Below are 14,113 nucleotides of genomic sequence, written 5' to 3' on the forward strand. Positions count from 1 at the left end.
GACAATTAAACAGTAATCAACAATCAGAATCAAGGTTTTCGAAAACAGCTGTGTTGAATATTTGTCAGGGTGTAAATCAACACTCAAAATAAACTTCCCTGTTGAATATTCACCCAAAAAAGTAAAACCAATCTCTCCTAAAAACCTTTTTAATGCATTGATGAGATGATTGGAGAATGTTTATTTGTCGAAGAATGGGTTTAAATTTGGCAAACTAATTAAGTATGTGTCAGGGATTTGTTCTGGCAGGGGGACTATTTTTTAATTGGCCTTGAGAACGTCAGTACTGCCGAATATTTGCATGTCATTTGTTATCCTGAACATGTTGACCGCCCTATTCACAGGCAGTCAGGGGACTGGCGATGTTTGTGATTAGTGTACACACCGTGGTGTGACCGAGGTGTTACAGCCTCACTGTGGTACAGCTTCACGTAACACACACTCTCATTAACCCAAACCCAGAGAAAAACTATCACTTTGAAACACATGACGCAGTTTTATGTACAAATAAACCCCGAAACATCTACCACAAGTTGACACACACGAGATTCGTCCAATACAGGAATAAAATCGGACGAGGAAAAGTACTCAAGGCAGGTAGAAACGATTGCTTTAGTTTTTGTTTTATTTAATTCCTGTTTGAATGGGTGGATTATATATTTTGGGAATTGCAGGGTCTGTTTTCAGTGAACGCTTGAATGTTCTAACAAATTTTGGACTATGTCCACGTTTTGATGATGATATCATAGCCGCGACCTTCACATTGTTGTTTTTCCTGTAGATTCTGTACTCTGAATATGTCTTTGGTGAATGATGTCATGTAACAAATTTAACTGGGATTTTCTCGAATGAAGACAAAATGGTGGAGAAAAAAACATTCCTGTTTGAAGTTTACGATTCAACCAGCCAACCTCTGTATTAAGTCGTGGCAGATACACGTGTAATGGACAGAACAGGACCTTCCCCGTGATTTTTTTCATTCTGTTTCTTTCTTAAAGCTACAAAGAACTATAATTGATATTTTTTTCTAAATATCAGTTTGTCGTTGATGTTAGAAAACATCTATTTAATTTAACTTGCAAATTATTTTCTTGAATTTTATTATGTCTTAAATGTTATTGAAACGTTTTTGTCAAACTTTGTAAAAAAGTACCTGAATCATTATTTATGAGCTGAATATGTAACATTTTATTAATTCACAATTTTCTCTAATTTGAAAACTGCTCATGGTCAGAATGTTTCATTTTAGGTCACACAACATGGTCAAAAAGGAAGGGGATGTTTCGACTCGACCGGGGTCTGAAGGGAACCGACTCTACGTTATGGAGGGATCAGCACAGCTGGCAGCGGTAAGTAACAGAGTTGCCTCCCTTGCTGACGTTATGATGTTTAATATATGTATCAAAGTTTCATAATTACTGAAGGCCAGAATCTAAAAGTTCTAAAAGTATAAATACAGCCGAACCTTGTGTCGAACTTGGATGTGGCAAATTCCCATTTGTTTCAAACTCATTTGGGAGACGCAAGTATCCAAATTAAGCCTAAAGTTCCCCTAATGTCTCGAACCACGGAAAACTCAAACTGTTTTCCAGGTCTACACGAGTTCGACACCACAAGGTTCAATTGTCACTAAAGTCACTTATATTTTATGGTGAATGCATAACATTTGGGGAAAATGATGAGAATCTTTCGTTGACTATTTGAATCCTGTAGCCAAGTGTATAAGGTATCTGTTTAAACTGAAGACTCAGGTTTGGTATAGCATCCCACAAAAGACTTTGAAAAAGTGGTGTGAAACACTTGTACCTTGGGAAATGTAAAGATATATATTCTATATTTCATTTATATACTGAAGAAATTAAGAAAGGGAACATGACGTGCCGAATATTGCTATATTTCAACCTAAATGATTCATCAACAAAATAAGTTGTTAAGTAAATAGCAGTGCTGGGTGACCTTCGTGTACACAAGAGGGAGGAAGTAATTCTTGATTAACACTGCATTAGCGATCATCCAGCTATTTGTGACTTCAGTGGATATGAAAATCAATTCCAATATTCTTTTCTTATAGATGTTCCATATTTTTTTTATCTACATTTTTTATATATTGAGATATAGGGAAGCAAATGAAGAAATTTAATATAATAAGTGAATGAGTATGGTTTTACACCGTTTTTAAAAATATTCCAGCAATATCACGGCAGGGGACACCAGAAATGGGCTTCACACATTGTACTCATGTCGGGAATTGAACCCGGGTCTTTGGCGGTCTGAAAAGTGAACGCTTTAACCACTAGGCTACCCGACCGCCCCCAAAATCTAATATAAAAAGTAATTCTATTACATAGTTGTCTGTGTACAATTCCTGGTACAATTTATACAATAAACCATTGAGTCGGTAACCTTCAACGGGCCACTTTCTACGTCATCTGACATTTACAACCTCAGCGATCTCGTCACAAACTATTCCAGTTGTGTATGTAACGAACCTCTGGCGACACTGACCACATGGTGGACATAACTCGACAGAGTTATCTCCCCTGTCTGTCTCTCCACCTCTTGCACTGTCTGACTCCCCTGGTCAAATACGTCTGATGGCTTAGACAATGTGGCTGTGTAGTGGTCACTCACCATACATCTACACCACATTACCATAGCTTTATAAATACTGTAAACAAAACCACACATTCCCTTACAAGGAATATCTTTCTTTGGAATTGTCAGCTAGCCAGTGTTTACGTTTGTTCACACATTGGACACATGTGAACATGTTTTTGTGTGATTTTTGCATACTTACAATGTCAGTAAGAAATGCTCTACATTGGATACCTTTTTGATGTTAATATTAGCTTCATATTCGGTACATTTCCGAAGGTCAATATTTACTTGGCGAGATTTTGTATGATATAAATCACATGTTGGATGAAAGAATGTAATGAAATATCGGGCTGCTTAAGCAAATATTCGTGATTTTGAACTTCGAGTTCAAGTTATGTAAATAGTTCAGCTAATCATATATGTTTGATTCACGATGTATCTTGGAAATAACTATGTTGAATCGTCCATGTATATGTGATTCTTCATTGTGTTTCTGACAATACCAAACATTGCCTCGTTCGGCTTGTTGATAAGTTAAATAAGGACAGATAGCTAATATTTGATAGGATCGTGGAGGTTTTGTTTAATTGTTCTTTTATGATAGAGGTTCTTTGCTATGGTTATTGTGTCACAAGCCGGGCAGTATTTGAACATGTGATCAACATTCGTGTTGTCTTTATAATAAAACAAACTATAGCGTGAAAAGCTCGGTGTTTGTTAATCAGCATTTTGGGATGTTTTCGCCGTCAGCTTTGATACATATATGTTTTGTCGATTTTGAGGGGTGGGTGGGGGGGGGTGGGGGTTAAATAAAGGTTAATTACACACAATAAATGATAGGATATGTCGTAGAAAACATGAGATGGATAGGTTGAATTTTGCCAGTTGCATCACTGGTTCATTTTGGTGCAGTGCTACGGGAATAACATTTAATTTGAATATTTTAGTATGGTAACACAGATTCGCATGTAAGACATTACAGAGATATTTTTGTTATAAAATTCCAATATTTTTGTAAGTAATGTAAGCAAACACATTTAATTGATGGTATGAAGTGAATTATGTTCAGTAACTATTGACAATCAATGTTTCACAGACAGTAATCTGAATTGACTTGTTTTTTTATTAACCTATACAAGAATTTTTTGGCCAATTATTACTGATACCCCTATTTGTGCATTCTTGAAAATGCAGTGTGTAAGATGCTGATGCTATTATGATTAATACTCTGGACCCACGAGCTACCATAGCCTCGTAAAGTGACATCACCATCTTCGTCCCTTTTATCATCAAGTTCACTCAAAATGTCTTTCGCTCATTGGTAAGTCTGATTTGGTGGCTATTTCTAGCATTGTAGATTTCTAATTAAAATATTCTGAAAAAAACATTGTTTGTCCTGTCTTCACAACAAAATATTCATGATACCTTACTTTTTGGGGTTCATTATATAACTAAAGGTGATGGAAGTGTCCAGGGTATTTTTTTTGATTGAATCATGAATCGTCTAAGGCACCACAATGGTTGTGCAGAGTTATGTCCCATGGAAACTCCTGAAACCTTTGATTGTGGTTAGAATCCTGGTTCGCCCGATTATTTTTCCAGGTGTGTCGGCACCTCACCATACTCGTGGGTTTCACGAAATTCGTAATAGTCTGCGACCTGCATCACTTTGAGCTTTCCTGACCCCTTAAGCTGACATGCCGTGATATATCTGCAATACTGTCCAAAGCAGTGTTAAATCCAACTCACTAACTTCAATCATATGTCTGACAATAGACTAGTATTTATTTTTAACCTAGTTCCTTTTGACAGTGACCATGTGTAATATTTTGGGCTGACCATTTAATATTTTAGGGGTAGGATTTTTGTTTGAGACAGCGGCCCAAGACCTACAATTATTTTTCTTTTAAAGGATGAGCCAAACATTCAGAAATTCCAGTGGACTAATTTATTTTATTCTTATTTTATTTCATGTTTTTGTGAAATAAGACAAATTATAATATCCTGCATTTACCACAACACATATTTTCAAATAAATCTCAGTACAGAACACCCACCCACCCTGTTCTGTGTAGACCTCATGGAATATTTTGCAATCCAAGACCTGTTCTTTCTGGAGCTTCATTTACCTAAGCCATGCCAGCAAATGAATTTTTCAGATATATATTCTTTATAACGCCCATCATTCACAGCAATAATCCAGCTTGACAATCCTAATCCCACATTTTTAAATATCCATGTTCGAAAATCTGCGATTTTATGTCAGCTTATAATTTCAGGGCATTAATATCCCTGTACAAAAGTCTACTATGTTACGTTTGCTTATGATTTCAGGGCATGCAGACGCAGGATCGCTACCTTTTCCTCTTCAGTGATCTGCTGCTCATCGCTAAGCAGAAGTGAGTACACCCTTCATCTGATTATAATCGTGTAACAAACACATTCATTTGAGGGAGGATAGCGTGTATTTGCGCAGGAGCTTCATGGTATTGGGTCGCGGATCTCATTCCATGGCTTCTACATTCCTCGCTCCAAGCTTTCCAAATATGTCACTCAAATCAGAGTTGGTTTTCAACAATGTCTGCATAATTATTTCCCTGTGCTAACATGATGCAAACTTTCCATGGCCTTCAAAAAATTCTTCGATTGTTGTGTTTCCTGTTTTTATGAGCGTCAAATTTTGTTGATTTGTTGCTATCATTGGTTCCTATTTGTATGGAGATTGATAACACTTCCTTCCCATCATAATGTTGACAAGGTGATTCAGAGCCATCAACAGTTGTCCAAGTCTCTGCCACACAGTTTGATGTATGGTAGCAATATTCTTGGCAAGTAGACTCATTTTTGAAAATGGCCTTTTAAACATTTTCGTTAGAGTTTAGAGGTAACAATAGTTTATTATCCCCCGCAATTATGTGGAAAGGGGGTATAGGAATTGGTGCTTTCCATCCATCCATCACGTTTCATTTCCAGGTAAGAACTCACAAATCATGAGAGTTATCTTAACCAAACTTGGTACATACATAGGTCTTGTGGTGAACTGGTGCCTTTTGAAAGTTTGGGATTTTTTACAAATTTATTTTTAAAGTTTCCATGGCAATGACTTTGACTTAGACTGAAAATGGTATTGGGAGCAGATATGAGTACTAGTTTTTCATGCTTGTGACAAATACTTTGGTCACCTTTATGTCTTGCAGAATACTCAGTTTGTTTTTTGTTGTTTGGATCTTGTAAAGGTAATCCTAGAGATGGCATTTGGGTCTATGTATGAACTATAATGGTTTGTGTTTTGTTTCAGATCCAATACAACGTTCAAGTTGAAGCATCGAATACAGTTGTGTGATGTGTGGATCTCGAACTGTATCGAGGAAGTGAGTGAACTCACACGGCCACAGGACAGGTCCTTTGTCATCGGATGGCCAACAACTAACACTGTGGCTACTTTCAAAGATGCTGAAACTAAAGACAAATGGCTGACGAAATTAACTGCGTAAGTTTAGAGTTGTCAAATGGTGGTCCTTATTGTGATGTTTGTGAGGGCATCGCTTCAGTGGTGGTGGTGGTGATGGTTTTATTTGTGGATGTTGGTTGTGAGTGTCTGGCTCTTAAAGGCACTGTTGAAAGGGACAGTGCTGTTGTATTGTTAAAAGGGGCATCATTGTATTGTTGAAAGGGACAGTGCTGTTGTATTGTTGAAAGGGGCATCAATGTATTGTTGAAAGGAGCATCATTGTATTGTGTTGTATTGTTGAAAGGGGTATCATTGTATTGTTGAAAGGGGCATCATTGTATTGTTGAAAGGGGCATCATTGTATTGTTAAAAGGGGCATCATTGTATTGTTGAAAGGGGCATTATTGTATTATTGAAAGGGGCATCATTGTATTGTATTGTTGAAAGGGGCATTATTGTATTGTTGAAAGGGGCATTATTGTATTGTTGAAAGGGGCATCATTGTATTGTATTGTTGAAAAGGGCATTATTGTATTGTTGAAAGGGGCATTATTGTATTGTTGAAAGGGGCATCATTGTATTGTTGAAAGGGGCATCATTGTATTGTTGAAAGGGGCATCATTGTATTGTATTGTTGAAAGGGGCATTATTGTATTGTTGAAAGGGGCATTATTGTATTGTTGAAAGGGGCATCATTGTATTGTATTGTTGAAAAGGGCATTATTGTATTGTTGAAAGGGGCATTATTGTATTGTTGAAAGGGGCATCATTGTATTGTTGAAAGGGGCATCATTGTATTGTTGAAAGGGGCATCATTGTATTGTTGAAAGGGGCAATTGCTGTTGTATTATTGAAAGGTGCATTGCTGTTGTGGTATCGTTGAAAAGGGCATCATTATTGTATTGTTGAATGGGACGTCACATTTCACCTGCTGGGCGACTGACTAATGCAGTATTCATATGATGGAGAACTTTCTCACTCCTGCTGTACTGAGTGGTAGAGCTGATTGTTTAAATTAGGGTTTGGGGTAGAATTTATTCAAACATGTTACCTTCCAAACACCAGAAATGAATTAACGTATATTTTACATGAGTCCTGCTTATACAAATATTTCAATGGAAAATTTCCAAACACTGAAGAAGTTCTAATTTTTTTTCCAAATTGGAGAATTTGTAAGTGGTAATTCATGTATTATATAGGATATGAAAAAGGTAATCTAGATTTCTTTGATATTTTGAAACTGTTTCTGGGGATTTCTCCATTGTTTGATGTTGCTTGACTATGCAATACCTGTCTGCCAAAATGGCCAAGCTGATGCAGTGGTTTGCACTTGCGGGATGGCCTTGTGCATTGACCTGAAGCCAAACAGGAGATTGTCACCAGTCGTATTACCCACAATGCACTGGCCACTGCAATAAGATTTTCCGGCCGATAAGATTCTGATTACATTCACTTCCAACATTCTGCACCAAGTCCACTGAAAGGTTATTAAAAGGATAACCTAGCGTTTGATTCCTATGTTCATACAGGATGTCAAATCACATTTCTTAGTTAAATATGCATGCATATGTACATATTTGTTTCTGAAGGAAATGTGTAAGAATTTTTGTTATGATCATGTGCTCGAAAATACAAATGTTTTAGTTTAACAAGAATGTGATAATCTTGCCATGGCTGGGATGATGTTGTAGAATGGCCTTAAAGACAGGTCTGTATAAGACCCTGAGTCCTTCTCAACATGAGCTTCCTGGGTCTGTATTGTCTTTTACTCTGTTCCAGACAAATTCAGGAAGAGAAGCTGAAAGAGGAGTCTCGCACAACCCAGCTCAAAGTTGTAAATAGGCATATTGATCAGGTTGGTGCAATGCTGTTCTTTTCCAACACCGCCACCGAGGCAGAAACGTCTCATTAAACTCACCAAATGCACCACAGTTTGCAGATTCAACTCAATTAGCGTGAAAGTAAACTAATTATGAAGGTTTTTTAATGAAATTGTTTCAACAAGGTGGCATGTGAAGGATGCAAACACACGTTATTGTGTTAACACAATTGATCTGTTTAAGAAAACCGTCTTTCCACTAATGGGAACATATGTAAGGACTTGGCTTGGCACGGAGCCGAGTGAATAGTAAACATGAAATTACAACAAGGCAACATTTAGATAGAGGTTTGATGGTCTGGACTGTGTCTGAATGAGGCCATATCCTCTCGGAGTCCACTCATCTGCGATGACCAGTAAGCTTCCTCGACTGATGGTGGCGGACATGTTGGTTTAAACCCTCATGTTTAGCCTATTTGTTGAGAGACGGAAATCTCTTAAAACAGAAACATATTTACTCCATCCGGACAATTATGAAATATTTATTTCTATGTTTATGAATCATTTTCTTAATATGTCCTGTGATTGCAAATACAGACCATGTCTGAACTACTCTTTCTAACTAAAATGCCCTAACAAAATGTTAATATTCATGTAAAATCTTCCTCTTTCTCTAAACATTTTCTTGGTTAAAAAATCCTCTGAGTATTTGTTTACCAGATTTAACTCAAGCAGATGGTTTCAATAAACCACTGCAGTAACCTCTGCAATATACAAGCATGTCATAATTGAGAACAGGTGATAAAATCAGAACAAGTAATAAAACAAGAGGAACTGTGTTTATGACCAATCAGTATGTCATCCTAAATCAAAAACACATGGCCAAAATTACCCTTTGTTCCGAAATAAGAGTGTCATTCAAGTAAGTACACTACCAATGAATGTCATAATAAAATGTAATAAAACAATAAAACAGTCCATTGCCCCAAGAAAACATGTCAGCTGAAAAAAATGAATACCAACCTAAAAACAGACATTTCTTTGGTTTTAAGAACATTAAAATTTCAAGCAATCAGGAAAAGGTTCCCTGCCTTGAAGTTAATTAAATTGAAATCACATACCAATATCAGGCTAGCAAACAAACAGTTGTCGGTTCAAGTATTCAAGCTTCTCCTGAGTAGAAGGTGACAAGTATACTATTTACTATACCGGTGTATAACAGCAAGACAATAGATGTTTGAACTACACCCTATTGGTGTCAATTAAGGCAACACCTTTCTTGCTGTGTCTTATGCTGCTAAATGACTATTAACCCTTAAGTACACAAACAGTTAAACTCACTTAGTGGCAAGGTCTGGGAAAATATTAAGCAAATATCATTGAATTATTTGACACATTTGAAGATGTGTTCAATTGAATTCCTTTGACATCAATTTCCAAGGCAGTTTTACTGGCACGAGGGTTTGAAAATATTAAACAAATACCGTTTGATTGTTGATTGAATTTGTTTGGCATTTAGTGCATAGATGGTTTGTTTATGTGACTGTCTTGCCATAGGTTGATTATATAGTTTGAATTGCAGTTATCAGAAATCTGACATAGTGACTCTTTATTTTGGTTGCTTGACATATGTGTTTCAATGAAGAATTGATTGTTTACAAAGTACAGCTGGAAGTTGGAGCTGTTATTTCTAGAAGTTTGAACAGAAATTTGGCATCACAGTAATTAAAAGAAATTAAATAGTTTCACAATATTTTCGTTTGGTAAGGTTAAAAGTTGGCTAATTTTCTGCAGTCATCATAGTTTGGTGAAGCTTTTTAGAGGTTGGTCAGAAACCCGTATTTTAAAGTTGTCTAAAAGATTCAATTACTTTGGTTAAAATTATTTCTGTACATAAGTTATATATAAACTTTTTTTGTGAACAATATGGTCCATAACGTGTCTCAAGTGACGTGTATGTGAAGTGTAGTGATTGTATGTGGGGTATAACATATTTTTATTCAGGAAGATTATGGTTTGGTCAACAAGCCGAAATTTGTATGTGTTGTATAAGGTATAGAATTGAAGGAGCTGTGTTGGTGTGAACGAGGAATGATAATTAAAATTAAATATTTTTAACATTAAATTTAATGAATGTTTTTATTTTATTTGTAGAAATGCTCTGTGACAGTCAATAACACCTGTGAAGCCAAAGACGTGCTGCGGATGTGCATGGCACAGCTACTCATACAGGTAAGTTGTAATCAGTGCATGTGTTACCTGTAATCAACAGTAGCCATACCTGTAATCAAAGCTAGTTGGAACACTTCATTGTGTAACTTCCTTTTTCAGTTTTATTTGTACAGAATACAGCGGTTATACATTTGCAAATGTGGAACTTTATCATATAATTCAATAAATATACACCAGAACCATGTCTTACATTCATCTGTTAACACAGCCTTAAAATATATCTGATTTAACCATATTAATGCATGTTATGGAAATTATGAATATGAAATTTTAAAATGTTTTATTTGTTATGGCTGAGAGGTATTGTGATAGTATCTGATAGATGAATAAAGCGTCTTTACTATAACTCAAAATTTAGAGGGTTTTTTATGAGGTGATTTTTTGTTAAAGTTAATATCTATGGTTTTGCACATCGAGAATTCACTGAAATAATGATCAAATCTATCTGCTCATTTATATCACAAATAAAAGTATCCTGATCATGGGGTTTTTCTATTAGTACTGCAGCCTAAAATCTGTTTTAAAAAACTGCTTATTGAAGACGTGTCACAGGATATACTATCAACCAAATCATATTTGTATATTCCCACAAATATGTATTTCTCGATTCTATGAAGCAGTTTAGTTGTCTTTTTAGTAATCCAGTTCCCTGCATGGGAAATAAATATTGTTTAAACAAAAAAATATTATTACATATTTATATTTTACTATTATTGTTTTAATTAAAATGGAGAAAACAATGTAAATCACATAATCTGTCAGAAAGTAAATATCACAAAAAAACAAGATGTAAACAGTGCTGAAGGAAACTCGCAAAAAGTAGTCCTTAAAACATAAAAGTCCTCAAATTTTATTTCAATATTAAGATCACTAATATTTTTCCAGATCTCACCTCTGCAACAATATAATCCCTACTATGTTACATTTAACTGTCATTAAGGGCAGACAAGCCTGCAAACAATCAGAGGATATGTTTTAATTGATAGAATTACTCCATTGTTGTCCCAGTCTGGATTGTTTTAGGGCAGACAGTAGCAGTTTATAGAACAATGGCCTCCCCCAATGGCTGCCCTGTGTTGTTACAACAATAGGAAGTGAACAATTAGATAGACCCAAGAAGAACAAGCCACTGTTAGCCTGGAAAACATCAATTATCCTGTACAGTTAATTTCCCACTAATTGGCAAGCCTTCGTTAAACCTGGGGGGGGAGGGGGGCTAATCTCTGTCGTAAATCAGGGATTAACTTCATGACTGTTGAGATTGCCTGTGTCCATTGGTAGATCTGCCAGGGTCTTGAGTGTGTGCCCAGAGTCTGAAAATAACCCCCACAAGATCCGCACCCTCAAATCACTGCTGACCAACAGCTCACGGACAACATTACCTGTTGATCTGCTGCCGTAAAGGGAGACCACTGTGTTTATCGGAGACATTTTTGGATTAGTCTGTTGACATAACTGGCATTTGGTCCCCATGCAGCCGATTTGGGATGACATTTGTTTTATATGAGATGAGGCAGAATTGAACAGGCATCATCGCTCGGATCGTTATTTTTCGTTTTTTGACCATTCATATTGGATTTCTATACTGTGGGATTGTGTCGATGGAGTTGGCTGTCGGTGTGACACTGTGTTCACGGATGCTGTAGTGTCTAACTGCGGTAGATGTTAGCCATGCCGTGTATGAGGCCCAAATTATTGTCAAAAAGTCTCAGCTTTTTGCACAAACTGAAGGTATAGTTAAATCCTTTTATGTTCAGTGACTAGTGGTATGAATACCTATTTGTATACGGTCTAACAAAATATTAATCTTTTTATGTTTTAGACATATTTATTTCCCCAAATATGTGAATCTGGACAGATTTATATTTGTAAAGCTGCTGATGTCATACAATGTCCTTAGTTGTATCTTTTATAGTGAAATGTTTTGACCGCAGATCATTGAAAACACTCGTTTATTAAGACCAGTGATTTTTTATGCTTGTGATAAATGATTTACCATGTTTCGGTGAGTAAGGATAAGATTTATGGATTTATTTTCAAAGAAGTTAGACATGTTTCAGTGATGTATGCAACTAAATATCTTGTCATTTGTAGAGAAAAAAACACCAAACACATGCACAGTCCAGAGTTGACAATGCTGATAATAAGATTGGTTTATGAAAGATGGGAGTTTTTGTTAAACATGACATTGAATAATATATGCCAGCTACTATGTTTGTAATTATGATTCGTAGAAACGATTGTAATACAGCTATTAACAACTCTCTGTGTATAGGAAAGTGTCTCTGTATAAATACTTATGACCATTCTTTGGGATAAGAAAATGTTTCACAAATTGAAAGAAAACAACCGATAAAAAACATTCCTTGATGTTATCAGATCAAACGTTACTGACAGGATGTATGCGGGATCGAAATTTTATGAGTAATGTTGTTATCTTGATGTGAAAGAGGAGCTATGAATCTATAAATAGGCTGACAAAGCTTGTTCATGAGGAAGGTTGGTGTATGTACATATATGGGTGAGTGGATGTAGATATGTATTTCAGATTTACATTATTGTTTAACTTATATCTTTGTTATGTGCCATGTCTGTATACGTCTAATCTTTATTACAGGAGAGTGAACAGAAGGATTATCAATTGTGGGTGTTGACTGGAAAAGAAACGATTTATCCTCTTATAGGTAAGTGAATTTTACTTTTTAATATGTATTGAAAAAAATAATTTTAATACATGGTTCTCATAATGTAAGTATAAACATTGATAAGACGTGAATCTAGGTAACTGTATGTTAGAATTTATATTTAGTATTTGTTTAGCTTGGCAACTGGTGTTATGATGAGGCTATAGTTAAACAATTGATATTGTTTTCTGCCTCGTAAATCAGTCCCACATGACCCATGTGCCTGGTGGCACCATCCTTCAGAACGTACCCCCCAGATGCCCCACCCCACGTAAATCTGTCAGCTTGGCCTGTCAGTCAATAGGAACCACTGTTCTATCCCAGCCATGTTTTTTGACAATACCTCCATTCTGTGGGTATGAATACAGGTTAAACCAGCAGGTGTTCTTTTGTCCCCATTGTCCCCAATTTGGTCTTTTTCTGTTGTTTGTTTAGGGTGATCATGTTTATGATACAGATTTTAGTCAATAAGTTTATATGAAATAAGATAACATTTTGAAAATTTCATTTCTGAAAAGTAGATTTTTTTTTAAATTTTCAAAAGGTTTCTTATATATAAGTAATTCATGTTATATGAACCGTATGAAATTGTTTAAAATATAAAGTTTTATTTAGCAATTTTTTCTAATATAGTTACAGTGACCCTGTAAAAACTAAAGTAGTTAAAAAATGTTATGGGTTTGTCCTTAGTGCACGTAGTATGTCACTGACATCACCTTGGCTGGTAATAATAGTCAGTGTATGTAAGAACTTGACAGGTGTATCATACATGAAAGCTCGCTGATAAAGCTCTGAATAGATGTATGCACCAACAGTGTCCTGTGAAATACTATAGTAGAGATAGAGGCTTGTATACATGTATCAGGTCAGGTAGTACCCTGTGACAGTAGGGAGGAGATAGACCTGCAGTTGCTGGCCTTGAGGTATACAGGATCTGCTTCAGCAGGAACATTGATGATAGGTTCAGACTTTTATTTATTGTATTGTTCAGTCCTTAAAAATATTTTTGTGTGTGGATTCCTGTCCTTTTTGTGTCCCCATTTGTAGTTCAGTCCATTTTGGTAGTTTAAATCCTGGTATCAGCATGGTTCAGTCGGTGTGGTTCATACAATGAGTCTTGCATAAAGGACAACATTCTAATTTTACAGGTTCAGTCCTTGTGTGACAGAGTCCGTTCTTGTAATAAGGTTCAGTCGTTTCCTTGAACAGGTTCAATCATTTTCTTAGACAGTTTGATTCTATTATTTTGGGTAGCCGAGTGGTTAAAGCGTATTCTCGTCAGGCCAAAGACCCGAGTTTGATTCCAGACATGGGTACAATAAATGAAGC

At 36.0% G+C, this 14,113-nt stretch overlaps 1 protein-coding gene across 6 annotated transcripts in view; it reads left to right on the forward strand.

Annotated features, from left to right (window-relative positions):
• Nucleotides 1-14,113, forward strand: part of LOC139475122 (rho GTPase-activating protein 20-like) — a 247,204-nt gene that overhangs the window by 217,692 nt on the left and 15,399 nt on the right. For all 6 annotated transcript variants that reach the window (XM_071258375.1, XM_071258376.1, XM_071258379.1 and 3 more), the window contains 6 exons: nt 1,250-1,349; nt 4,933-4,997; nt 5,897-6,088; nt 7,829-7,904; nt 10,023-10,100; nt 12,718-12,784. In XM_071258375.1, the coding sequence (XP_071114476.1) occupies nt 1,250-1,349; nt 4,933-4,997; nt 5,897-6,088; nt 7,829-7,904; nt 10,023-10,100; nt 12,718-12,784 (578 nt within the window). The remainder of the gene's footprint in view (nt 1-1,249; nt 1,350-4,932; nt 4,998-5,896; nt 6,089-7,828; nt 7,905-10,022; nt 10,101-12,717; nt 12,785-14,113) is intronic.

This window comes from Haliotis cracherodii, unplaced genomic scaffold, assembly GCF_022045235.1.
Source record: "Haliotis cracherodii isolate W230 unplaced genomic scaffold, xgHalCrac1.p SCAF_3, whole genome shotgun sequence".
NCBI classification, from domain to species: Eukaryota; Metazoa; Mollusca; class Gastropoda; order Lepetellida; family Haliotidae; genus Haliotis; species Haliotis cracherodii.